The sequence below is a fragment of the Vombatus ursinus genome, unplaced genomic scaffold (assembly GCF_900497805.2).
Source record: "Vombatus ursinus unplaced genomic scaffold, bare-nosed wombat genome assembly UNPS02009205.1, whole genome shotgun sequence".
Classification (NCBI taxonomy): domain Eukaryota; kingdom Metazoa; phylum Chordata; class Mammalia; order Diprotodontia; family Vombatidae; genus Vombatus; species Vombatus ursinus.
In genome coordinates this window covers 64,334,235-64,360,034 of record NW_020948983.1, presented here as the reverse complement: position 1 = coordinate 64,360,034, position 25,800 = coordinate 64,334,235, and the positions used below count along the sequence as shown (strand labels likewise).

Below are 25,800 nucleotides of genomic sequence, written 5' to 3'. Positions count from 1 at the left end.
AATCATCAATGCTGAGAATGCCACTTCACATAAATACGTAGTACAAAATGGCAGAAGTATATTTAGGGCCATTTCAAAAATTGTTGGAAATTCTTTTCTAATCCTAAGCCAGAATTCATTTAACAATTTTGTATGTATAATAAAAACACTTCACTTCATAATATACAATAGTCTTGATCTAAGCTGAGGTGTTTCTGGCAGCATTGGTTGGCATTTCGTAGTGTGATGGCATGTACAGTACAAAGTGCACATGTTGTGTATTCAAAACCAGGGCTGCAGTGAAATTGAGTGATGCAACACAGACAAGTACTGCCAGAAACACCTCAGATTTCATTACGTGTTTGATTTTGAAATAATTTTTGGTTATTGTGCATTCAGAAACCTTTTACTATTGCCAAATTTTTCACAACCCCACAGTTAGTTACAAGTCATCCCCCCCCCCCCCCACCACCACCAGGGTTACAACTCACAGTTCAAGAAGCGCTGCTGTAGAATGTGTCCTTCTCAGATTGGTCTCTTGGGCCTTTATTGGAAGTAGCCCATCTAGACTAATTTAGTTTACCTGTTTTATCCCTTACATAGGCCTCAGTACCCCTAGTGCTTTTTCTTTACCACTTTTATAGGGGCAGAATATAATCTCAGGACGTTTTGCTTCACTCTCTCATGAAAACCTTTTTTGTTTATACAGGGTATTCAACTTCTTTCTGAGCCTTTGTTGCTTTGTAAAATGCCCCTTAAGTCCCCTATCTCATGATTCATATCCTTTTCCCCTTATTTTGTTTACTTTGATCTCTGAAATTTTTTGTCAAGTGATGGGTATTTATGCCTCTATCTAGATCAGGGATTTTAAATTTGGGGTATGGGGATCTTTGGATAAATTCAAGGGGTCATAAACTTGTATGAGAAAAAATTATTTTTTGTTTTCACCAACATCCTTCTGGAAGTTTAGTATTTTCTCAGTTTTAAATTGTTAAAAATCATTGTTCTGAGAAGAGGTCCATAAGGCTTTGTCAGACTACTGAAGGGGTCAATGACACAAAAAAAGATTTATTGTTGAGTCATTTCAGTTGTGTCCAACTTGTTGTGACCCTATTTTGGGGTTTTCTTGGCAAAGATACTGGAGTGGTTTTCCATTTCCTTCTCTAGCTCATTTAATAGATGAGGAAAAGGAGGCAAACAGGGTTGAGTTGCCCAGGATCACATAGCTAGTTGTCTGAGGCCAGATTTGAACTTTTCTTGAGTGCTTTTATCCACTTTGCCATCTACGCCCTCAAAAAAGTATAGGAACTCCTAATCTAGACCCTTCTATTTTCTCTCTTCCCTACCTCCAGTTTTCCTGTTCTTTTTCTTTTTTTAAATTGATGATTTTTTAAATCTCCTTTTCGCTTTTAGCCCTTTTTAATATGGCATTTAGTGATGAGAGAGGGAGAGAGGAGGAAAGAGTGAGAGTACTTTTCTTTGGTCAAACTTGCTTTCATAAGACCACTTTTTTTAAAAGGATGCTACAGGGTATTACTCTACTGGTTCTAGCATGTGTTCACAGGTTCTGAAATTTCCTTCTCTCTGAAAGGTTGGAATTTGTAGCAATATTTTCATGCTGAATGTGTGGTGGAAGCAAGTTGTTTTCTACCTGTAGACATTTGGTGGTTATTCTGATGGTTAATAAACATCTATTTATGGAATTAAATATAAATGTCCATTTATAATAATTCTTAGGGAATGGCAAAATAGAATTAAATAGAATAAAAGAGATGTAAAAAAAATTATAGTCTGAAAAATTGGCTTTTGTTACCTTTTGAAAAAGTGAATTCCACATTATTTTTTCTACATTTAGGAAACATTTTTTTCCCTCCTATCTAACTGGGCAACCATCGAGGAAAAAAACTTTTTCTGCTTAACTTTTTTTTGCCCTCCAGATTCTTTTGAGTCTAATAAGCAGTATATTGTTAACAACACTTAGAACTCAGAATAGCAGAGTATTTAAGTCATTATACCAGTGATTTATGGACATTTAGTTTTTAAACAAATGTACTCCATGGAATAAGTCTGAATTGAATAAGAATTTAATTTAATATCCTTAATTTTGGTGTGCCTGCTCTAATATGGAGAAAACAAACAACAGGCCTATTTTATTCTTACCAAATTACTCTTATCAAGCCACATCTTGAGGGCTACTGAACAAAACATTTTTTTCCTTTTTAGTCTTTTTTTCTTTTCTTTTTTAAATTTAGATAGCATTTTATTTTTCCCACAGTTACATGTTGAGAAAATTTTTTAGCATTCATTTTTACAGGATTTTGAGTTCCAGATTTTTCTCCCTCCCCTCCTTTCTTGTGAAAATGGTAGGCAGTTTGGTATAGCTTATACATGTGCTATCATGCAAACCTTATTTCCATATTCGTCACAGTTGTGGAAAAAGAAACAGATCAAAAGCAAATAAAACCATAAGGAAGAATAAAGTAAATGAAAAAAATATGCTTCGATTTGAATTCTGAGTTCATCACTTCTTTATCTAGATATGGGTAATATTTTCCTTCCTGAGTCCTTTGTACTTGCTTGTCTTAGGTCATTGTATTGCTGAGAAAAACTGAGTCATTCATAGTTGATCATCACGTGATGTTGATGATACTGTGTACAATAATTTCTTGGTTCTGCTCATTTCACTTTGCATCCGTTTGTGCAAGTCTTTTCAGGTTTTTCTGAAATCTGTCTGTTCATCATTTCTTATTGCACAGTAGTATTCCATTACATTCATATACCACACCTTGTTTAGGCATTCCCTCAATTTCCAATATTTTACCATCACAAATAAGACTGCTATAAATATTTTTTACACTTGCAGATCCTTTTCCTTTTTTATGATCTCTTTGGGATACAAACTAGTAGTGGTATTGCTAAATCAAAAGCTATGCAGAGTTTGGTTGTTCTTTGGGCATAGTTTCAAATTGCTCTGCAGAATGATTGGATCAGTTCTCAACTCCACCAGCAGTGCATTAGTGTCCCAATTTTCCCACGTCCTCTGCAACATTTATCATTTTACTTTTTTGTCATATTAGCCAATCTGATTGGTGTGAGGTGGTATTTCAGAGTTGTTTTAATTTGCATTTTTCTAATCAAAAGTGATTAGAGCACTTCTTCATATGTCTATAGATATCTTTGATTTCTTCATCTGAAAACTGCCTGCTCATATCCTTTGACCATTTGTCAGTTAGGGAGTGGTTTGTATTCTCATAAATTTGACTTAGTTCTCTATATGTTTGAGAGCGGAAGCAATACACTGGTGAGGTGGTAAAGGAGAAAGAGGACAAATAAGAGGAAGAATAGGTGGACGGAAATACCCAGGTAGTAATCATAACTTAGTGAATGTAAATGGGATGAACTCTCCCATAAAACAGAAGCAGATAGCAGAGTAAATAAACAGAATCTACAATGTATAGCTTCCAAGAAACATACTTGAAGCAGAATATATTATACTTCAGCTGAAATTAAAAAAAAAAGCAAGGATAGCAATTCTGATCTTAGACAAAGTAAAAGCACAGCAGACTTAATTAATTAAATGAACAAAGCATTTTAAGAGAGGCCAGGACAGGGAGTCCAGATTGACATACCAGAGTTGTCTAGTCTAGTATGTCTTTGGGCAGCAAGAGGTTGTACTATATTAGTTATATGTTTAAGGCCCTGAAGTTTTCTGGTATCTGCTTTGAGCAGCAGATAATTTTTTTTATACATTCATTTTTAAAATCTTGAGTTCTAAATCCTCTCTCTAACTCCAGCCCCTTCTCCAGCCATTGAGAACATGAACAATATGATACCCATTATAAATGTGAACTCATATAAAGTATATTTTAGCCTTGTTGTGCCTTTGTCTCTTCTTGCCTCTCCCCCCACCACGAAAAAAAAAGAAAGTGAAAAAAGTTGTTTCTGTCTGCACTCAAGTTCATTAGGTCTCTCTCTGAAGGTGGATAGCATTTTTGATCATGAGTCCTCTGGAATTGTTGTGGATCGTTGTAGTTATAGGAGTAGCCAAGGCTTTCATAGTCGATCATTGTTATAGTATTGCTGTCACTGTGTATAGTGTCCTGGTTTTGCTCACTTCACTTTGTATCAGTTCATATAAGTCTTCCCAGGTTTTTCTGAAACAATCCCCGTCATCATTTCTTGTAGCACAGTAGTATTTCATCACAGTCACATACCTCAACTTGTTCAGATGTTTCCTGGTTTATGAGCATCCCCTCATTTTTCAAATGGCAATAGTTCTAAATAGTTTAGGTTAAAAGTGGATTTTGGAAATCAGGTAAGCTGGGAAGGAGCAAGAAATAAATTTCCAGTAGATGGATATGATTTAATGGTCTAGAGAATTTACACAGGCAGAGATGAGAACGTCCAAGGAGGCAAGAGTGTAGAGAGGAATATGGTAGCCAGGTCAAAGAATCTAGTCTACTAAAGGCTGGTTGAAACGATCTGGACCCAGAGATACAGGCCTAAAGTTATTATAGGAGTTCAGAATGTATGGGAAGATTCAAGCAGATAAACACGAAGGGACAGTACTAACAAGATGGACTGTTACATTAGGATAGAAATTATCTTCCTTCTTTTCTGGTTTATGTTCCCTATCTACTTTGTGTATACAAAGGTTCACTGATGAGCACTGGCAAAGTGAGTATTTTTGATAGCAGCAGAACTAGGTCTTTGGGTGAGTTATCTGTTTCTTAAGTTTGTGGCTGACCCAATATATATCAGGGGTTATGTGTTTTGGACACCAGGCACAGCAGCCTTTACTATGAGGGATATCTTCACAGTGAAGATGTGCATGCTGCATTGAATCTTATCTGTATAAGGTATAACTGCTTACTTTACCCTAATGGAGGAAGAATTCCTTGGTGTTAGCCATTTGTCCCCCAATTCTTTTTTTTTTTTTTTGGTAGGCACTGGGGGTAAGTGACTTGCCCAAGGTCACACAACTAGTAAATGTCAAGTGTCTAAGGTTAGATTTGAACTCAGGTCCCCCTGACTCCAGGGCTGGTGCTCTATCCACTGTGCCACCTACCTGCCTCCCCTAATTCTTTTTTCCCTCAGCATTATTATTCCCTCCTCCTAACTTCCAGTGTGAAAACAAATAGGAGATAATATTCTCATCTTTGAAAAAAAGTGAGTTACCTACCATTAAACATTTTTCTAAATGTTTGTTTTTCTGAAGCATGCTTTCACCAAAACTATCCTGTGGGCATAAGGTTTGATATACAAACAAAATAATTTGCCTATTAAGAGTGTTGTAATTTTCTGTCATGATTTATTCTTGGCTTGAAAAGTTGAAAAGCAGGAGTCCTCAAGATTTTTGATCTCCAGATGCATTCCTAAAAATTATCGAGGATGCACCCCCCCGCCCGATAACTGTCATTCATTGGGTTATATCTGTTGATGTTTCTCATATTAGAAATTAAAATGTATTAGTATTATAAAAATAATTTTGACTTTGAGGACCCCCAGAACAATTCTCAGCAACCTCTGGGGGTCAGTACCATTAATTAAAGCATAATCCTGGTACAGACTTTATGTCTACTATCTAGACTTGTCATGAGGATAGCTGCTGGGGTTGAATTTCTTTTTTGACCATGGCAACTCTTGGTGATCATCTAATAAGTTGTAAAAGTGTTATTATCTTCATAATTTGATCATTTTAGTGAATTATTAGTAGTATTCACTAAACATTTTTTGGTCAGCTAGTTCTTCAGCTATCACTTTTAGTTTTCATGGTGATATTTGGCTATTATTTAACAGTTATTTTATGCATTGTTTTTTGTTTCAAGATGATATAAGGAGAACCACATCTAGTGCTCTAATGGAGACTGGCCCTCCTGCATTGCCAAGGTTACCTTCCTGTTGCCCTCAGCACTCACCATGTGGAGGGTCATCACAAAATCTCCATGGAATAGGGCATCCCCACACAAGTTGTTTTCAACAGCATGGACACCACTTTCAACATCATCACCATCACCACCATACTCCTCACCCCGCTGTTCCAGTTTCTCCTTCGTTCAGTGAGCCTAGTTGTCCCGTGGAAAGACCTCCACAAGTGCAGGCACCATGTGGAGCAAGTAGTAGTTCTGCTACCAGCTACCATGACCAGGTATGTATAATTTGTTAACAGTTACTTAATTTTTCTTGAGAAGTATAGAAGCTTTCAAAAAATGATTGCTACCATGTTTTCATATATTACATAGTTAATGAATTAAATTCATACAGTCCATACCATAACTGCTTCCAGTGTAAACTTTTTGATTGGTAATTTAATTCAACAAAGATTTATTATTCTTTTTTCATTTGTAAAGCACTTTGTTAAATGTTAGGGATATAAAGACAAAAATGAAAAACAGTCCTGAGCACTGAGTTTCTATTCTACTGGATTATGACTTAGAGTTTCTATCATCTTTGAAGTTATTTTTTAAAAAGTAGCATTGTACGGCCATAGTTAAATTTGAACCCAGATTCTTTACCTTAACTCTTTTTTTAAACTTTAAAATTTATTATTTATGCATTTTTAAAAAAATTTGAGTTCCAAATTCTCTCCCTCACCAAGAAGGCAAGAAAAAGTATACCAATTAATTATGCATGTGAAATCCTACAACAATCTCTACCTTGACTGTTGAGCCAATATTCTTTCCACTATACCTAGGTTACCTTCTAGAAACCACTACATTTTTTTTTAGGTGATGACAAAAAGTGACTGAGACAAACATGACCACAGACGACTTCTTCATTCTGTATTAAACTGGTTGAAACACACACATAGACACACACACACATTCCATATTAATGGAGTATGTGTATGTAGCATCAAAAGAACAAATTTCAGGAGGGAAAAATATAACTCTGTGCCAATAGAAGGCTAAAAATTTTAAAGTGAAAAAACAAACTCAAAGCCACTAATTTTGGGAGGGTTGGAAGGGTCAGGGAAACTGGTCTGTCTGTCAATAAACATTAAGTTCCTACCATCTGCCAGGCACTGTGCTAAGCACAGGGGATGCAAATATAATAAAGTTCCTTTTTTCAAGGACCTTACAGTCTCATTCGGGAGGACAGCACACAAAAGGAAGATGAAAAGGGGAGAGGGGGTTAGAAGCAGGGACGCAAGTTGGAGGCTAGAATTGGGGTAGAAGGTGATAAAGTCCAGTCAAGGGGGTGCAAGGGAAATGAAGAGGAGTTTGGAGTCCTCTTTAAATAGAGGCTTTAAGAGGTCTTTGTCCTCTAGTCAGAGGGGCAGAGTGCTGAGCATACTGATGAGGCATGTGTACCAAAGCCAGTATAGTCTCAAAGGATTATCCATGTCCTGATGAGAAGATTTCTGGGGGGTACAGTAGAGCCCAGTCTAAAGGCAGCTGGTGGGAAATAAAGACATGGGATATCCTTGGTCTAGGGACCCCTTGGTGAGGCACGTGCTCTGCCCTAGCAGATGACTTGATTTGCACTTAGCACCTCAGACAATTATCTGAAGCACCCTGAGAGGTTCAGAGAATTGCTCACAGCCACTGTATGTCATCACTACTTTTTCATATAATCTCATTGTCCTTCCCAAAGTGTCTTCTTTGGTATTTTTTTCCTTTTTATAGCTATTTTCACTAATTTAAGAAATATTTATTAAATATATACTATATGCAAAGCACCTTGCTGGGCACTAGAGCTGCAAAGACAAAAAACAGCAGCAGTCTCTGACCTCAAAGAGTTTTATTTGCCTCCTTCTTCATAGGCAGTATGTGGGATAGAGGAAACAATATTGCAGTAAAGCAAAAGAAAGGTAATTCAAATACTCAAGAAGAATACATTAAAAGGTTGGAGAAAAGGACTCATTTGCTAGGAGTTTTTTGGATCTTAGATCAGTTATGCTTAAGTTACATTCACCCAGCGAATGTAAGAGCTACCCTATTTATGATAGCAAGAAAGTCACAGCAGGAGAGTTTTTCAGATCCTGCTCTTAACCATCTGAGACTATTTCCAGGTTTAGACTTGTATTAGAAATCAAGGGTTGAAGGAGGGTATCTATGTATAATGGTGCCCAAAAAACCAATGGAAAGACAGGTTTATCTTTATGTTTCAGTGTCTAGGATTTGGGATTGGGACCATTTGTTCAATGCATGACAGTGGTGTTTAAATATTAAAGAATTGTTCTGTTGATTTTCTCTCTCTTTTTTTTTAACATCACTGTCAATTTCCTAGTTATAGTTCCACCCCCCAATAGAACTCTTCCTCTTAACAATGATGTACAGCTAAACAAAACAGATCAACACATTAGTCATGTCTTAAAACATAAAACACATTCATGCCTCTATTTGAAAAGTGGAAAGCATCTGTAACCAACAAATGCTTAAATCATAAGTCACCTGATTGATTAGAATGCTGATGCCTTTCAGTGATTATGTTTTCCTTTATATTTTTACGATCATAATGTAAAGTTTTCTCTTGGTTTCTTTAAAGTACTTGGATCTCTAAATCAGTTCACACAAATCCCTCTTTGTCGTCTTAAATTCTTCAAATTTGTTTCTTATGGTGAATTCTTCCATTATACTCAAATACTGTAGTTTGTTCAATCATCCTCCAATCCCATCTACTCTATTTCTAGTTCTTTGCTACCTTAAAAAGTGCTGCTATAAATATCTCTTTGTATTTGAGACTTGTTAGCGTGTTGATGGGTTTTTTAAAATTAGCTAAATGATCAAGTTTTACATAAAAGTGTTTTTTTCTTTTCAGATTTTATTGATGCCTTTTTATACTAGTCATTTCTCCATTACCCCTTCCACTCCAATAATTATTACCATCATATAACCTTTCTGTATGAAAGAAAACCCATTAAACAAAACTGTTGGACATAACTACCATTTCTGAATGCATCCGCAGCATTGCATAAGCATGGTTTACTGCATCGTACATCATGGTAGTATATCTTTAGATTTGGAAGGGACCTTAGAAGCCACTGAGTCCAGCTCCTTTATTTTATAGCTGAGGAAGCTGAGGTTTACATAAGTTACTCACAGTCAAGCAGCTAGGAAGTATCTAAGATGTGCTTCAGACCATGCCTTTTTGACTGTCCAGCATTTTATCTGCTGTGCTGGGCTGCTCTTTGATGAAAGGAAAAAAATGTGTTTCATCATCTTTCCTCCAGGACTTAGATGCATTTAGTCTGAATTCAGCTTGCTTTTTTAGCATTGTTTTCCTTTACAATCTTATAGTCACTGTGTATTTTCCTCCTCCATCCTACTGTTTTTACTCTTTATCACATCATACAAGTATTTGAATCCATGTTTCTATGAATACTTCATATTTGCTGTTTCTTATAGTGTTAAGATATTTCACTATATCTATGTATCATAATTTGTTCAGCTGTCAAGATTAACCATAGATAAAATTCTTTTTACTATTCTTTTTAGTGATGCAAATGCAGTTTTTATATCAGTCTCTGTGACAACAATATTGAAAGTGTTGAATTTCCTAAGTTGCTCCATGTCCAGAAGAGACAAGAAATACATTTTATAGAACATTTGATAATCTCATTGCTGTAGTTAGAATAATTTTTGCAAATACATAATTACAACTTTTACTTTTATGTATATATTTCCCTTTGGGGTATTATTTGAATTATAGAGAGAGAGTATATGAGTGAGATTCTTTGCAGATTAGTTGGGTAAAAGATATGGGTTTCTGCAGAGGCAAGCCATTTGAGAACATTGAAATTATGGTTAAATTTCAAAATGAAATCCAGCCCAGAATTTTCAGATTCTGGGCCCAGCTCATTGTCTCTATAGTTTTTAGCCAAGAAGTACACGTTGATGCTCTGATTCTGTAGATTATCCAACTGCATGTGAAATTCTGGGCAAAAAATGTTTTCATCTTCTTTGTTTTAGAACTGATCTTTTCTTCAGTACTGTGGCCTTCCCTGCTGAGGAGTTGTAGTGATTTTGAGATTGAAACTACATTTATGAATAGGAGTCATTTGATTCAAAGGATATGAATAGACAGGTTTCAAAGGAAGAAGTACAAGCTATGACTAATAATTAAAGAAATACAAATTAAAGCAACTCTGAAGTTCACCTATAAGATTGGTGAAAATGATACAAAAAGATGACTGTTTTTGGAGATGTTGGAAAATAGATAAACTAACACACTGCGGGTGGAGTTTTGATCAAAAGTAATTTGGAACTATGCCCAGATTTCTTGACCAGTTACTAGACACATGAAAAATGTTGATTGGTTATTGATTAAATTTTTTCATTTTATTGATTTGATGCATTTTTATATATAGATACACATATATACGCACATATATCACTTTAGAAAATTTTTAATAAAGTTACATGTAAAGTGTTAATGTTTTGAAGTTTTTGCAAAGATCATTTGGAAACATAGTTCTGTTTTATACAGCAGGCTTTACCGGTAGACCTGAGCAACAATGGTATCAGAAGTCATGGAAATGGTGGCTTTCATGGAGCATCTGCCTTTGATCCTTGCTGCCCTGTTTCTTCTTCACGAGCTGCAATTTTTGGCCACCAGGCTAGTGCTGGCCCAAGCCAGCCAATTTCAATGGATGGTTATGGATCAAGTGTGGTTGCACAGCCTCAACCCCAGGCTCCTCCACAAGCCTCCCTTTCGTCATGCCGACATTATATGCCACCCCCTTGTAAGTATAGTTATAACTGGGCATATTTACCTAGACCTATTTTAATCATAGTAATACATTTGTTATATACTCCATGGAATTGTTTATCAGCACTATTCAGTATTTACTTAGCCATAAGTATTCTTGAGTCCTAACTTAATTTAAAAAAAAAACCTATCAGCTAAAAAATTCAGATGATTTAAGAAAATGCAAGAAAAATAAAGTGTTAGAAGGTAGTTCACATTTTTAAAACTGGTATTTATGTATCTTTAGAGTGCAAAAAGTTCTTTATGTACATCATCTTATTTGAGTTTCACAACCTGCTGGGCTAGATGCTACAGCTTTTATTCCCTTTTTACAGATGAATAAATTGACACTTGGGGAAGTTGCTTACTTGCTTGAGGTCGTGGTGGTATTAAGTATCTGAGATAGGGTTCAAACCCAAGTCTTTCCTGACTCTACATTTAGTATTCTATCCAGTATGTGGTTCTGTTTCTCATACATGAAAGTAGGTTTGAAAATTTTTAAGTGATCCCATAGTTGAAAATAACGTTCTTCATCTAAGGTATGTGAAAGAAGAAAAGACTTCTTGGTCATTTTTTCCTATTTTGAAAATAAGATATTTTTCACTTACTAAAGAAGTGATATTCAGGTAAAGGTGACTTGTTATATATATGGAGTAAACTTCCAAGAAACCAGACACGATTTAAAAAAATCTTTGTTAAAGCCTACACAAGTTATCAAAGTAGTTTAAAATCTCTACTTTTCTAAAACTTGAAAGGATTTCCTTGTCAACCATTATTGTTATGTAATAGATTTTAAAAATATTCTCATTGGTTGATGTGTTACTTATCATTGCTGAATTATTTTCCTTGTCCCCTCCTTGTTGGGGAGAGGAGAAATTGAGAAATTTAGGTGATTTGAAAATAAAAATATCAGTTAATATATTTAAAATAAATATTTTAGCCTTTCCTATATTTCTTCAGTCAAAAGACCTCTAAATTAGGGCATATATGTGTTCTGTTCCCTTGATATACCAGGGGCAGTGATGATTTTTATCTAGATTTTTACTCTTCTTTCATCTTTAAAATTCAGGAAAGTCTGTGGGAGTAGAAGGGAGAGTGACCCTTTTTATCTTCCTATCATCAACCAACAGGCCATCTCTACTCTGTAGTTGAGGGAGAGGAAGAAGAATAATTAATTGCCCAAAAGGAGCATATTCCACATCTAGCCCCATCCTGCATCTACCCTCAAAACAAAGAGATAGTTCCAGTTTTATGACCAGGAATTTTCCTTCTATAGTTTATATCTCTGTCATAAAATGAAAAATCTCAATTAGAGGCCTCTTTTCTGCTCTTAGATCCTTCCATATTCTTGATGGGACTATACTGTCCTTAACTCCCTGCCTAACTCCAGTTTATCTTAGTTTCTCAGTATTCTAGTATCCCTTTTTTCCTAGTTATTATTAATTACTCTCATCTGAAAAACATACCATATATTTTGTTGAAAAAAATGTTCTTAACCTTCTGGTAACAATCCACAGCCAAAATTTCTCCCTTTTTCACCTTTCTTCCCTTTGTCAAAAATATCATAATGCTCCTCTGGCTTTTACCAGCTTGGTTAAATGGAGAATTTTTCCCCCTAAAGGATATCAGCAGATAAAGACTCAAAACCAGCCAAATGTGTCCCACTGCTCTCTTTTTCCTTGAGGCTTTTACAAAACACTTAGGGAATTCTTCTGCAGAATGCAGTAAAGCTACCAACTCCCCCAACTACCTCAACTCTGTTGCTTATTGGAACATCAGATAACTCAGAAGCATTTCAGTACTAGATGACTCTCTGGTCTATCTTCTCTTCTGTACTTTTTTACCTCCTTTGAAAAGGAACAAATGGGAGTTGTCAGGGGAGATCATCAAGTGAGATGTCTGATAATATCTTCACAAGGGCTACATTGCTTAGTTGTACCAGACACCTCTAAATCTTAATGGCTAGCAGTAGGCATCATAATTAAAGATGCTAGTGGTAAAACTACCAGCTCTCCCAGCTTAAATCATTGCTTCTAGAAACAGTAAGTTCAATTTTACTCCTTCCTAGACCATCAGGTGTTTCATGGATGCATTTCAGTACCAGAGAATTCTGTGGGCCTATAACCAGAAACTCTACCAGGTTGACTTCATTGCTTCCTAAGCTCTCAGTTGTCTCATGTACATGATTTAGTAGCAGAGAGTTTACATAGTTTCTCTTGCTAGCTATCTCTAGACATCAGTATGTCCCAACAGGCTCATTTAAGAATTACTTAAATAAACCTCGATAACCTCCTCATGCCCTAAGCCTTCAGGAACTCCACTAACTGGACTTACATGTGTGGCAGTGGCCATAGGTACTAATTACCATGGCTCAATATGAACGCGGGTTGTAGGGAAATAGTAGAAATAATTTTTAGGCAAGAAAAGTGAGTTAAACTAATTGGTTTAGCTAGGATTTCTTTTTTGAATGAGCCTATAATAAATTTTAGCTAGTAGTCCTGGAGAATGTCAGGGCAGGGGTTAGAAGAAACAAGACCCCAGGAGAATTCATGGAGCCTGAGGCAGAACTCAAAGGACTAGAACAGCCGGAACGAGAAAAAGACTGGTGTAACTAGCCTGCCCTTCCCCTGTGACCCTGTTTTATTGCAAACTATAACCAGAAACATTGCAGGTGTTATCTGTAAGCATATAGGGTTCCTCATTAGACTTCTTTTCGTGCTAATCAAAACAATTCTTGTCCGAGATACTGCCTCTTATTCTTGAAGATGTGATTTTGTGCTTGAGATCTATAGGAGACATATAATATCATCCATGCTGAAACTGACTATTCCACTGCACCACCTAGCTGTCTCTGGCACTTGGGGCTGAAAATGGTGCTGTTTGACCTGAACTTTGAAGGAAAATAGAAATTATAAAAGCTGGAGGTGAGAAAGGCATCCATTCCAGGCACAGAGGACACATTACAGCAAAGGTACAGAGTCAGGCAGTGAATGAGAGGATAGCTAAAGAATGGTAGCTTGAGGGGGATTTAGGGTCAAGTGAGGTTTTTTAAAGAATGAGGTGGATTTGTACATGTTTGCAGGGAAGGCAATCAAGAAAAGAATTGGTAGTTGGGATTGAAGATTAGAGAAAGCAGATGTGATTGAAGTGTTAGCCTTGGTAAGAAGGGGTTTTTCATTGGACACTGGAGTAAAAGAAGAGAATGGGAGACAATGTTAGGGAATTTTAAGATTTTAGTGTACTGTGAGGAGAATAGAGAGTTCGTAGTTAATACTAGCCTTTGTTTTTTCAGTAAAGTATAAGGATAGGTCTTCTGCTGAGAATATGAGTGAACAGAGTGATATGGGAATCAAACAATTCATGATTTGGTGCTTGGAGAGAAATTAGCAGTGATGGGAAAAGGGGGAAGGGGATTTGAAAATAAAGGACTATAACAATGGACAGGTTAACTTAGAGGATTAAAGACTGAAAAGGGAGAAAAGTGAGGCTAGACCAGGTATAAAAGCATTAGATAGTACTGAGGGATGGAGAGACTGATTGTCATGGTAAAGAAGAATTGTTGTTATTGTTTGTCCTTTGTTCTTTAAAGAACCATGACATCAGGGAGGTGATGTCATGGCTTGCAAGTGAATTGGATTTAAGTGAGGGAACACTGTACAAAGTCACTGGTCTCACTTTCTCTTCCAGAGCCATCTGGGTCCAGTGACGAGATATAATCAGGATGAGTAGAGATGGCCCCCAGTAAAGAAGAATAGTTTAAGGAGGAGGGAAGCATAGAGAGGGATGGAATCTTAAAAAGTTATGATCACATAAAATATTTTCAGAATTCTTGATCATAGAAGTAGAACACTTGAGTGTGATGGCCAAGATCAGGAATGCCCTGTGTGTGACTGAAGTGGAATGGAAGAGTGTATGGTGACTGAAGGACCATCATCAGTGTGTGTGGTGAATCTCCTATTATCAGGGCAGGGCTTAGGATGAGAGAAGGCTAAGCCAGGAATTGAGAAGAGAGGGAAATCATCTGGGAGCTAGGAGATAACTGCTTCCCACAGTTTTTACTTAGCTAGTGCTGTAACAAGCAAATTATAAAAGTGATCCTTTACAGAGCTAAACAAAATAATTCATTTGGAAGAACAAGAGATCTAAAATGTAATGTGAAATAATGAGAAAAGGTAGGAACGAAGAGAGAATAAGTACTTCCAGAACTCAAACTATATTATAAAGCGGGAATCTTTAAAATCATGGTACTGGTTAAAAAATAGAGAAGATGAATGGAAGTCACTCAGCAGACATTTATTAAGCATATTGAGTATGTGCCAGACACTACTGGTGATAGGAAAAAATGTAAAAATATGGTCCCTGGTCTTCAAGTGCCCACATTCCAGTTGGGGAAACTACATACATGGGAAGTAATCTCAAAGGGAAGGCACTAGCAATGAAGTGGGGAGGGGAGGGATGACATTGAAAAGTCTTTTGCGGAGACTGGATTTAAGCTGAACTTTGGTGGAAGCCAGTAGGCAGAGGTGAGAAGTTAGACCTAATTGAGTTCAATAACCCAGTGTTCTTTAGGTCCCAAAACATAAATTACCTAAGAAAGAACTCTGTTAGTAATATCTGCTGGGAATGCAAGGATCTAAGACAACTCCAAAAGACTCGTGATGAAAAATGTTATCCACATCCAGAAAAAGAACCATAGAGTCTGAATGCACATGGAAGCATACTATTTGCTCTCTCTCTTTTTGTTTCTTCTTTCTCTTGGTTTCTTCCATTGGTTCTAATTCTCCTTTACAGCATGACTAATGTGAAAATGTGTTTAACATGAATGTGTATGTATAGCCTATATCAGATTGCACTTTGCCTTGAGGAGGGGGAGAAAATTTAGAATTCAAAATCTTATGGGAGTGAATGCTGAAAACTAACAATAAATAAAAAAATTTTTAGAAATGTTCTCTGCTGGGATAACTGGAAAGCAACGTGACAAAAAATAGGTTTAGTCCAGCTTCTCATCCCATATTCCACAATAAATTCAAAGTAGATTGGTGTAGTTAATATTAAAGATTATACAAAAGCCATTTGTCTGCTATATAATAGACAAGGGAAATTTAATCAATGAAAATATACAAATTTAAATATTATAAGAAAAAGGTGAACGGGTCAGTTTTTCACCATAAGAGAATGGTTTTCAACCTGATGACCTTTAACAGTCTCTTCCAGTTCTAGAATTGTATGATTGCATCTTTTGTATCCTTTAGTCTAATGTTGGCCCAACTCCTCACCATCCCAGGAATACATACTCATTTTCCTTCTTCTGCTTTTGCTTATCTAGTTAACTTTACCTGTAATTCTCTTCATCTTTTAAAAATCCTTAAAGTCCTTCAAACCTGATTCCTCTCACTCCTTTGAATCATTCCTTGACTGTTCCTCTCGTTTTTGACCTCTTGTTCCTCAGCACTTACTGTCTGTACCGTACAGTTCAACTTATTATTTTGTTTTCTGTGTTCATCTTGTGTACCCAACTACATCATACGTTTATTAGTGATAGGGACCAGCTTCTGTATCAACCCTGTTAACTCTTCTACACACACACACACACACACACACACACACACACACACACACACTCTCTCTCTCTCTCTCTCTCTCTCTCACTCTCACTGTAACCTACCATGATTGTGAGAACCTAGAGGCAGCTAGGTGGCTCAGTGAAGAGTACTAGCTTTGAAGTCAGAAAAATCCAAGTTCAAATTTGACTTCAGACACTTATTGGCTTCGTGACCCTCAGAAAACCACTTAAATGCTCTCTGCCTATTTCCCCAGCTGTAAAATGAGGATAAGAATAGTACCTACATCAGGGCAGCTAGGTGGCGCAGTGGATAGAGCACCGGCCCTGAAGTCAGGAGGACCTGAGTTCAGATCCGGCCTCAGACCAAACACTTGACATGTACTAGCTGTGTGACCTTGGGCAAGTCACTTAACCCCGATTGCCTCACTAAAAAAAAAAAAATAGTACCTATCTCCCAGGGTTTTTGTGAGGAGCAAGCGAGATAATATTTATAAAGCTAATACCACAGTATCTGGCATATAGTATATACTTTAAAAAAAAAAATTCTTATCTATCTCTCTATCTAGCACATTGATCGTCCAGTTATAGTCACAGTATTTAGTGAAAAGAGTAGGGAACGTGGCGTTTTGTCCCAGTTCTTTTCGTTAGTGATCTTTAATCCCTGTGCCTTTCCATATCCCATTTGATAATTCAGGGCATAACTATAAAGCTGTCCAACTCACTTTTATGTGTAGCTTATTGAATCAGAGGGAAAATTATTATAGTAGGAATGCATTGTAGAATGTTTCACTTTTTAGCAGAATTACTTTAAAGATTGTCCAGTCATACATAATAACTACTGTGGCGCATGGAAGGGTAAATTTCATGTTGAAATAAAAATAAGGCATAAAGGAAGAAAATAGCAAAACATCTTGGGAGGGCAATGAGGGAAACCAACTTGATTGTAACAAAGGATGAGCACAGTGGCATAGTGGTAAATAAAGGTTGAAATCATATCAGAGGGGTACTGGAGTGTGAAATAGTACCAAAAAACCTTAAATGGTTAAAATTGCTCTTAATATAGGATATAAAATTGATATCTGTTAAAGTTAATATGAAATTAAATCTGCAAGTAAAGATGCATTTTTAAAAAAACTTTGGAGGACAAAGTTGCCTGGATTTTTGGAATTCCATAAAAAATGTAGAAAGTGTAGGATAAAGGAAAGGTAATAAGCATTTACATAATACCTACTATGTTCCAGCACTTTAAAATTTTTTACAAATGTTATTTAATCTTCACAACAACCCTGTAAGGCTGGTGCTGTTATTATCATTCCTGTTTAACAGTTGAGAAAACTGAGGCAAGCAGAAGTTAAGTCACTTGTTCAGGTTACACAGCCCATAAGTATCAGAGCCCGGATTTGGACTCATCTTGTTTGACTCCCCAGTTCTAGTGCTTTATCCACTGTGACACTTAGCTGCCAACAATGACAACAACAGCAGCAACAACTGATATTTGTATGAAAGTTGAAAATTAGCAAAGTTCTCATATACAGTCTTGTTTGATCATTGTAATCAAGTAGGTCTTTTAGGCATTTTTATCTCTATTTTACAGATAGAGATGCTGAATATCTGAAAAGATATATATGGCAACTTATCATATGACTGTCTTGCAGATAGGCGTCAGAGACAAGACAAGACTGTGTTGATATGAAGTCCATTCATTCACTGGATTGGGTAAAATGTTGAAAACATGAGAGAATCAGCTCATTCAAGTATTATTTTATGGTATCACAGGAAACAAAGCGACCTTGAATTCTGTGGTGGGAAAATTGTGATATCTTAGGGAATTCAGATGGCTTGAATGTCAAAATCATAAATGAAGACAGTGTTGATACATTTGCCTGACATCATTGCCCTCATTCACAGATTTATTCCTCAAGCTAGTGAAAAATAATCTAGAAATTGTGAGTTTCTTTGAGGTGTGAATTTCCCTTTGAGACTTTCTTTGTGATGTAAAAGAAATGAACTTGACCACTGATCAGCTTCTGTGCTATAAAAATTCATGACAGTATACTTGAAGTAATTTTTTTTAACTAAAAGCAATATTATCATGATTAACCATATCATTAGCCACATGACTTAGAATTAGCGCTTACAAAATGCAAATCTCCCTCTAAAAGACAATGTCCCTGAGAATATTCAAGATAATATAACTTAATCTCTTGTTACAATTGCAGAAAAGGAATTTTAAAGTATTTTAAGTAATGGCAGCATCATTTGAGTAATGACAGTCTCCTTATGTGTCTGTCAGCTTCAAAGAGGACAAAAGTTATTTGGCAGATAGAAACTCTAGGTGTTTGGTAGAATGATTTCATAATTTTATAATCATACTGTCTAGTTACATAGGCTCAATTTTAGAATTGGAGGAGGCTTTAGTGATCATTTAATTCAGCTCCCCTATTTTCTAGGTAAGAGAACTCAACCCCTAGAGATTAAATAAATGACTGTACAACAACATTACAGCTACGTATTGATAGAACTCATGACATTGCATCCAGTTTAGAGAAAGGTGTAGCCAAAATATATTATAAGCATACTATCCCTGTCTGGCTCATCTCGTGATTCCATCAGTGTGTGGACAATGCCCTCTGTTGGTGGAGAGTGGTAACTTGACTGTGCCTTCTGTGTTAGGGAACTTCTTAGACACTAGTGGATTTGTTGATTTGTCCATGGTGATATGGCTCTTCAGAAGCAGGATTGAACAATGGTTTTCCTGACTTGATGGTGCTACTTTAATTGCAATGCTATTCTGCTTCTCATTAATTTTATTAATGACAAGTAATAAAGAATGTTTTGTGCCTATATGTAAATACCCTTTAAATTCTATTTTTCAGATCCTTCTTTGACCAGACCACTTCATCATCAAACTTCTGCATGCCCCCACTCTCACGGGAACCCTCCTTCTCAGACTCAACCTCCAACTCAAGTGGATTATGTTATTCCTCATCCTGTACATCCCTTCCATACGCAGATTACTTCACATACTGCATCTCATCCTGTGCCTCCTCCACCCCCAACTCACCATTTAAGCAGTACAGCTGCTCCAATTCCTCAGCATCTCCCACCTACACACCAGCCAATTTCACATCATATCCCTGCTACAGCACCTTCAGCACAGAGACTACATCCTCATGAAGTGATCCAGAGGATGGAGGTCCAAAGGAGAAGAATGATGCAACATCCAACGTAAGCTCTACACTTGTGCAAGAATATCGTATTCACCTTTTTCTTTTTGTCTCTTTAAGTCTTTGAAATCATAAAAATTTTAAGAAGCAGTATAGCTAATAATTAAATGCTGCTCTTCATTAATCACTTCTTTCCCCAACCACACCCATATTGATAACTTTTATATGAAAAATGCACATCACAAAATAATCTCATCTCAGGAATTTATTAAAAGCAAATAAATTCCAAGCTGTATATCAAGGTTAGCGTGTGAGTAAATGGAAGAAGGGGAGGGAAAAAAGAAAAACATTTACTCTGTGCAAAGTACTGTGCCTTGTGCTAGGGATACATATAGAAAAGCAAAATAAAGATGCTCATGTTCTAGTAGAGACAATACATATAGGAGAAGGGTTCAGCTTCAGGGAAGATGAAAAGACCTGGGGCTTCATTCGTAGGATCAGGTAGGAAGGCAGTGGCTAGGCTGTGGAATTTGGGATCTGGTTAGCAAGTCATCTACTTCAGCAGGAATATAAAGGGGAGATAAGGCTGATGTGTAAAAATATAATGTCTGTAACTTCTTACAACACACACATGCATGGCTTTGTACTATATATTCAAAATTACTTAAAGGAGTGCAAAATGAACCTTCAATAAAAGAATGTTTAGCATAGTACACCTACCAAGTACGAAAATGCAGCAAAATAGTTAGATTTTCATAAAGTTGAAACAAAAGGGTTCTACTAAATCCTTAATTGGTTAAAAACTAAAATTGAGCCAAGTATGTTAGAAGTCAATTTTAGTCACTTGTGGCTTTAACTCTTCTGTAAACCTTTTCTTTTTCTTTTTTTTGCTAATAAGTGTCACACAACTAGGAAGTGTCAAGTGTCTGAGGCTGAATTTGAACTCAAGTGCTCCTGACTCTAGGGCTGATGCTCTATTCACTGTGCCACCTAGCTGCCCCTAATATTGTTGTTACTGTATACAATGTTCTCTTGTTCTCCTTATTTCACTCTATTATTTCATGCAAATCTTTCCATGGTTTTCTAAGATCATTGAGCTCATCATTTCTTTCCTTTTTTTTTTTTTGGCAAGGCAGTTGGGGTGAAGTGACTTGCCCAGTCACACAGCTAGTAGTAAATGTTATATGTCTGAGGCCGGATTTGAACTCAGGTCCTCCTGACTCCAGGGCTGATAACTCTATCCACTGTGCCACCTAAATCTGCCCCCTCCTGTAAACCTTTTCATAAAATTTGCAAATTAATAAATTTTGGTGCCATGTACATCTAAAGAAATGTAGTTGGTTATAAGATCATCAAAACAATCATAGAGATTCAGCTATGTGGATTGATTCAGCTATGTCTGATTGAATATAGGAACAAACTTACAGAAAAATCAGTAAGTGCAAAAATACCCTTTAATTTTTTCAGCTTTATTTGGGATGTTCTGGACATTTGTATCCTTTGATGAATTATACCTATAGGAAAATCATAGATCTAGAGTTGGAAAAGACCTCAAAGGTTATCTAGTACCCCCTTTTACATTTGATGGAACTGAAGTCTAGGAAAGGTAAGTGGTTTTTGCACAGGGGTCACTTGGGAAACAAACATCAGAATTAGGAGATGAACTTTGGGCTTTTGGTTCCACATTCTTTGCTCTTTCCTGCCGTCTCCTGATATGTTAATATTTCCTTAGTGTAGTGAAGAATATAAAAAGAAAACGTGAGTGGAAATAGCATAAAAGTTTTAGGGAAATCATTGTATGTTTCTGCCCAGTGAAGTGTTTTTGTTTTGGGTTTTTGGTTTTTTTTTTTTTTAAGTTGAATGGCAAATTTTAAAAATTGGTGAATATAAGTTTTCATTTTAAATTTGATTGTTGTTTTTTGTTTTTATTCATCATTTTACTTCAACTACCCTGTCATGAAAACCCTCTTTTTTATTTATTAAATCTCATTCTTTCCATCCATACATATGTGTTTATACATACACACATACATATATGTATATATGTGTGTTTATGTATATATATTGTTTATATCACTTTTGTTTCCAAATTTAACCTCCCTACCCTTTTCTCCTTCAGCTTCTTATCTTTAAAACATTCGACCTATATTCACTTTGCACTGTTAGTGGAGTCAGTGGAACTGATCCAACCATTCTGGAGAACAATTTGGAACTTACCCAGGAGGCTATAAAGCTGTGCATACTCTTTGATACAACAATACCACTGTTAGGTCTATGTCTGAAAGACATCCAAAGAAAGAGAAAAGGACCTTTTGTACAAAAATATTTATAGGGGCAGCTAGGTGGCTCAGTGGATAGAGCACCGGCCCTGGATTCAGGAGGACCTGAGTTCAAATTCGGCCTCGGACACATAACACTTACTAGCTGTGTGACCCTGGGTAAGTCACTTAACCCCATTGCCTAACCAAAAACGTAAAAAAAAAACCCAAAAATATTTATAGCAGCTCTTTTTGTAGTGCCTAAGAATTGGCAATTGAGGAATGGCTAAACAAACTGTGGTATATGATTGTGATAGAATATTATTGTGCTATAAGAAATGACATGCATGATTTCAGAAAAACCTAGAAAGACTTATATGAACTGATGCATAGTGAAGTGAACAGAATCAGAACATTGTACACAGTAATAGCAGTATTGTTCAATGAAGAATTGTGAATGACTTAGCAATTCTCAGCAATACAGTGATCCAAGACAATCCCAAAGGACTCATGATGAAGCATACTATCCACCTACAGAGAAATAACTGATATTGATTGAATACAGACCAAATCATGCTATTTTTCACTTTTTTCTTTTATTCTTATATAAAATACTAATATGGAAATGTCTTATATAATTGCTACATGTCTATATCTATATATATATATATAAGTTCACTGGTTAAAAGTAGAAAAAGATCTTCAGAGATATATATACATACATACATATATACACATACACAAATATGTGTGTGTATGTGTATGTATGTCAAGTATATTGAATATAGGAGTTAGCCAAATTAATACTGAAACTATTTTTGTGTTTGGATGATATTTTGAGAGGATGCGATAAGGGAGGGGTGAGTAAATAAAAACATTGTCATACTTTTTGGATACATAATTATTTACTTAACTATTAAAGTATGGTGATTTTCTGGGTATGGACAGATATGTCACGGTAGACATAGTATTGGATTTGGAATCAGAGGACCTGGGTTCAAATTCCATCTTTGTCTTTTAAATACTTTTTTGGCCTTGGGCATATCACATCAAGTGCTCTAGACCTCAGTTTTGTCATCTCAAAAAAGTGGGTTAGATTATTTGGCCTGTCTCCAAGCTTCCTTCTGTCTCAGTAAAGCTATGATGCTGTCAACCAGGAGCCTTAACTATATGAATAACTTGAAGATGATTACAGAATCATACTTTTTTTCTTTAAGAATAATTAAGTAAATATTGAATTATTTATCTTTATTTGTTCTTTGTTTTTAGGAGGGCACATGAGCGCCCTCCACCCCATCCACATCGGATGCACCCAAACTATGGTCATGGGCATCACATCCATGTGCCTCAGACAATGTCTTCCCATCCTCGACAAGCTCCAGAAAGGTCTGCTTGGTGAGTTGTGTGTTTGTCTTCTATGAGGATAGTCGTCTTGTGGCAATCCTGTGGTTTTTTCCCTCCAAGTCCTTATACCTGTGCCCTGAATTATCTTATAAAAATTATCCAGGTACTGTTGTCTTCTCCGGGCAAAATACCAGCTTATTTCCAGTTAAATTCCTCTTCAGTTCCCCAAGATGACATTGAGGTTCCTAATTTTTTTCTTGGTATTGGGGAAACCATTCAAAAATCTAAAATGAGATTGAATAAATGGAAACTAGGCATACCATTTAAACAAGTTTGCAAAGCCCTGATTTATAATTCAAAATTCCCAGTAAGTTGTTTGTTACTGTGCATTTAAATTGTATCATTAGTTGCTATCCTTGGAGAATTGCACAGCTTTTTGAGTTAGTTGTAAGGATCAGATGTGAAAAAGCAAGTAAAACAATTTGCATACCTTAACCACCATGTAAATAAATGCAGGGTATTCTCTTTGGCAGAGCTTCTTCTGTCTTTGTCCACATAAATCACACACTCTCAATTTGGGGATTTTGCCTTAGGAAAGTTGTATATATTAGAGAGGCCCTGTGGTATAGTAGAAAGAGCAATGTACTTATAGCCAAAGTGACCAGGGTTCAAATTCTGGCTTTGACCTTTAATGTATGGCAGTCAGTAAGGCATTAGCTTTGTGATCCTGGCAAGTCATTTAACCTTTCTTAGACTCAGTTTTCTCTTCTCTAAAATGGGGATAATATAGCACCCCACAGAGTTGTTGTGACAATCAAATGTGATAATTTGTAAAGCACTTTGTAGATCTTAAAGTGCTATATAAATGCTAGCTATTATTATTTTCTGTAAAATGGGAATTTAATTCCATAAGCATTCATTAAATGCCTATTATATACAAGACCCATAATGATACTACCTTTTTCACAGTATTGTGAAGCAGGTCATAGAAATAGATAAAATCCAGTTTTAAATTAGGGTTTTGTTTTTAGTAGTCTGATAGGTGCTTGAATATATAACCTGTCATAGTAATGTTCTTCTAATCTTATTCCAACCAGTTTTGTTAAATTCGAAGACCTATAAAATATATTTGCAAGGCCTGATCTAAACAGCAGTCAGACTGTTTAATGAATTGGTTTTGGTTCAGCTATTATGTTTTCTGTTTAATTGTATGTGCTACAATTTGAGTGAGGTGCAGAGTCAAGGAAATGCACATTAAGTTGTGGAGAGGAAGGGAAGACAGTCCAGCCAGAATCTTGGGGCATTTTCTTTGGTAGGGAGTTGAGAGACACAACATCGTTTGATTTCTTTCAGTCATTTTTTATTAAAAAATCTAAAAATTCCATAAATGAAAATGTAGTCAGTTCTTTAGCAGAAACAGAGAACTGCTTTTATTTCAGAGTATGGCATACACTGAAGAACTTGTTTTTAAACAAAGTAGTACTGTCCTTGTATATCATAGCAACAGAACTGTATAGCCTTTTAGACCTGGGAGAAAACTCAGATATCATATAGCCCCTACTTTACAAAGAAAAAAAAATGAATGCCCAAAGAAGTTAAATAACTTAGCTCAAGTTAAAAAAAAAACAAAACAGTACACTAAATTAAAATGTAACAAAACAATGTTGATGTCCCTTTGATTTCACTAAAATGAATGTCACCTACTTTAGATCGTATTTTTTTTTTTAGGACAGAATCTCATGATATTTTGCTGGTTTAATGTGATAACTTATTTTAAGCATTTAATTACTGATAATTAGAAAAACAATGTAGCCTAGTGGATACAGTATTTGTAGTGTGGAAGACCTGTGTTCACATTTTACTTCTGATATATATTAACAATTTGGCTACGGGCAAGTCATTGTTTTAACTTCTCAATGTCACTGGCATCTCTCTGAGACTAAGTTACAAAAGAAATGTTGGTTTACATGGGTGGAATTTCAACAGTGGAAATTCCCTGAACAGATGGAGTCATAAGTCTAGATCCAAAATAAAATAGAAGCTGCTATTTCTAGAAATTATAACAGTATTATTTTGAGATAAATTTAATCTTTTGAACTGTTAGAATTCTTTGGTAACACTTTCAACTAAATGTGTTGTTAAGCAAGAATTAATTTTAGAAAGGTATACAGAAATGTTCTTTTTGATCGATAGAAATGAATGGCACCTAAAGTTCAAAGTATCGACTTTTGCTTTTGTCAGGGAATTGGGAATTGAAGCTGGAGTGACTGCAGGGACATATCCTCCAGGTGCACTGCATCCTCATTTGGCTCATTACCATGCACCTCCTCGACTTCATCATTTACAACTAGGAGCTCTTCCGTTAATGGTAAGATGACTACTTGTAAACTTTTTGTTATAAGAATAATTTTTTAGAATGTTCTCCGTTTTTATGTTAAATAATTCTTTGGAAGGCAGTGCATGCAATACTGAACTTTTTTTGTTTCCATAGAATTTATAAAAGTTGCTTTAATTATTATATAAATGTTGGATGGAAATGCTCAATAAAAGACAGATTTGCTACAATTTATTCTTTTAATTTCCATCTTACAAAATTTGATTTTTGGATATAAGATGAAATTATATTATCTTGCCCTTTATATATGAAATTGTTACTACTTCTGACCCAGTATTGATAGGGCATGAACTTTGAAATGTAAACTTCTTGAGAGCAAGGGCTGTATTTTTATCTTAGTATCTCCAGTGCTTAATTATCACAGTGCCTAGCACTTAGTAGCATCTTTTTCTTTTTTTTTTT

General features: G+C 35.9%; 1 protein-coding gene across 6 annotated transcripts in view; it reads left to right on the top strand.

The window, feature by feature from the left end:
• RNF111 (ring finger protein 111) overlaps positions 1–25,800 on the top strand; it is a 93,877-nt gene that overhangs the window by 54,607 nt on the left and 13,470 nt on the right. For 4 of the 6 annotated variants that reach the window (XM_027851815.1, XM_027851816.1, XM_027851819.1 and 1 more), the window contains 5 exons: positions 5,808–6,127; positions 10,411–10,666; positions 19,111–19,462; positions 22,929–23,054; positions 25,245–25,371. In XM_027851815.1, coding sequence (XP_027707616.1) covers positions 5,808–6,127; positions 10,411–10,666; positions 19,111–19,462; positions 22,929–23,054; positions 25,245–25,371 — 1,181 coding nt within the window. The remainder of the gene's footprint in view (positions 1–5,807; positions 6,128–10,410; positions 10,667–19,110; positions 19,463–22,928; positions 23,055–25,244; positions 25,372–25,800) is intronic. The other 2 variants (XM_027851818.1, XM_027851820.1) reach the window with 1 other exon arrangement.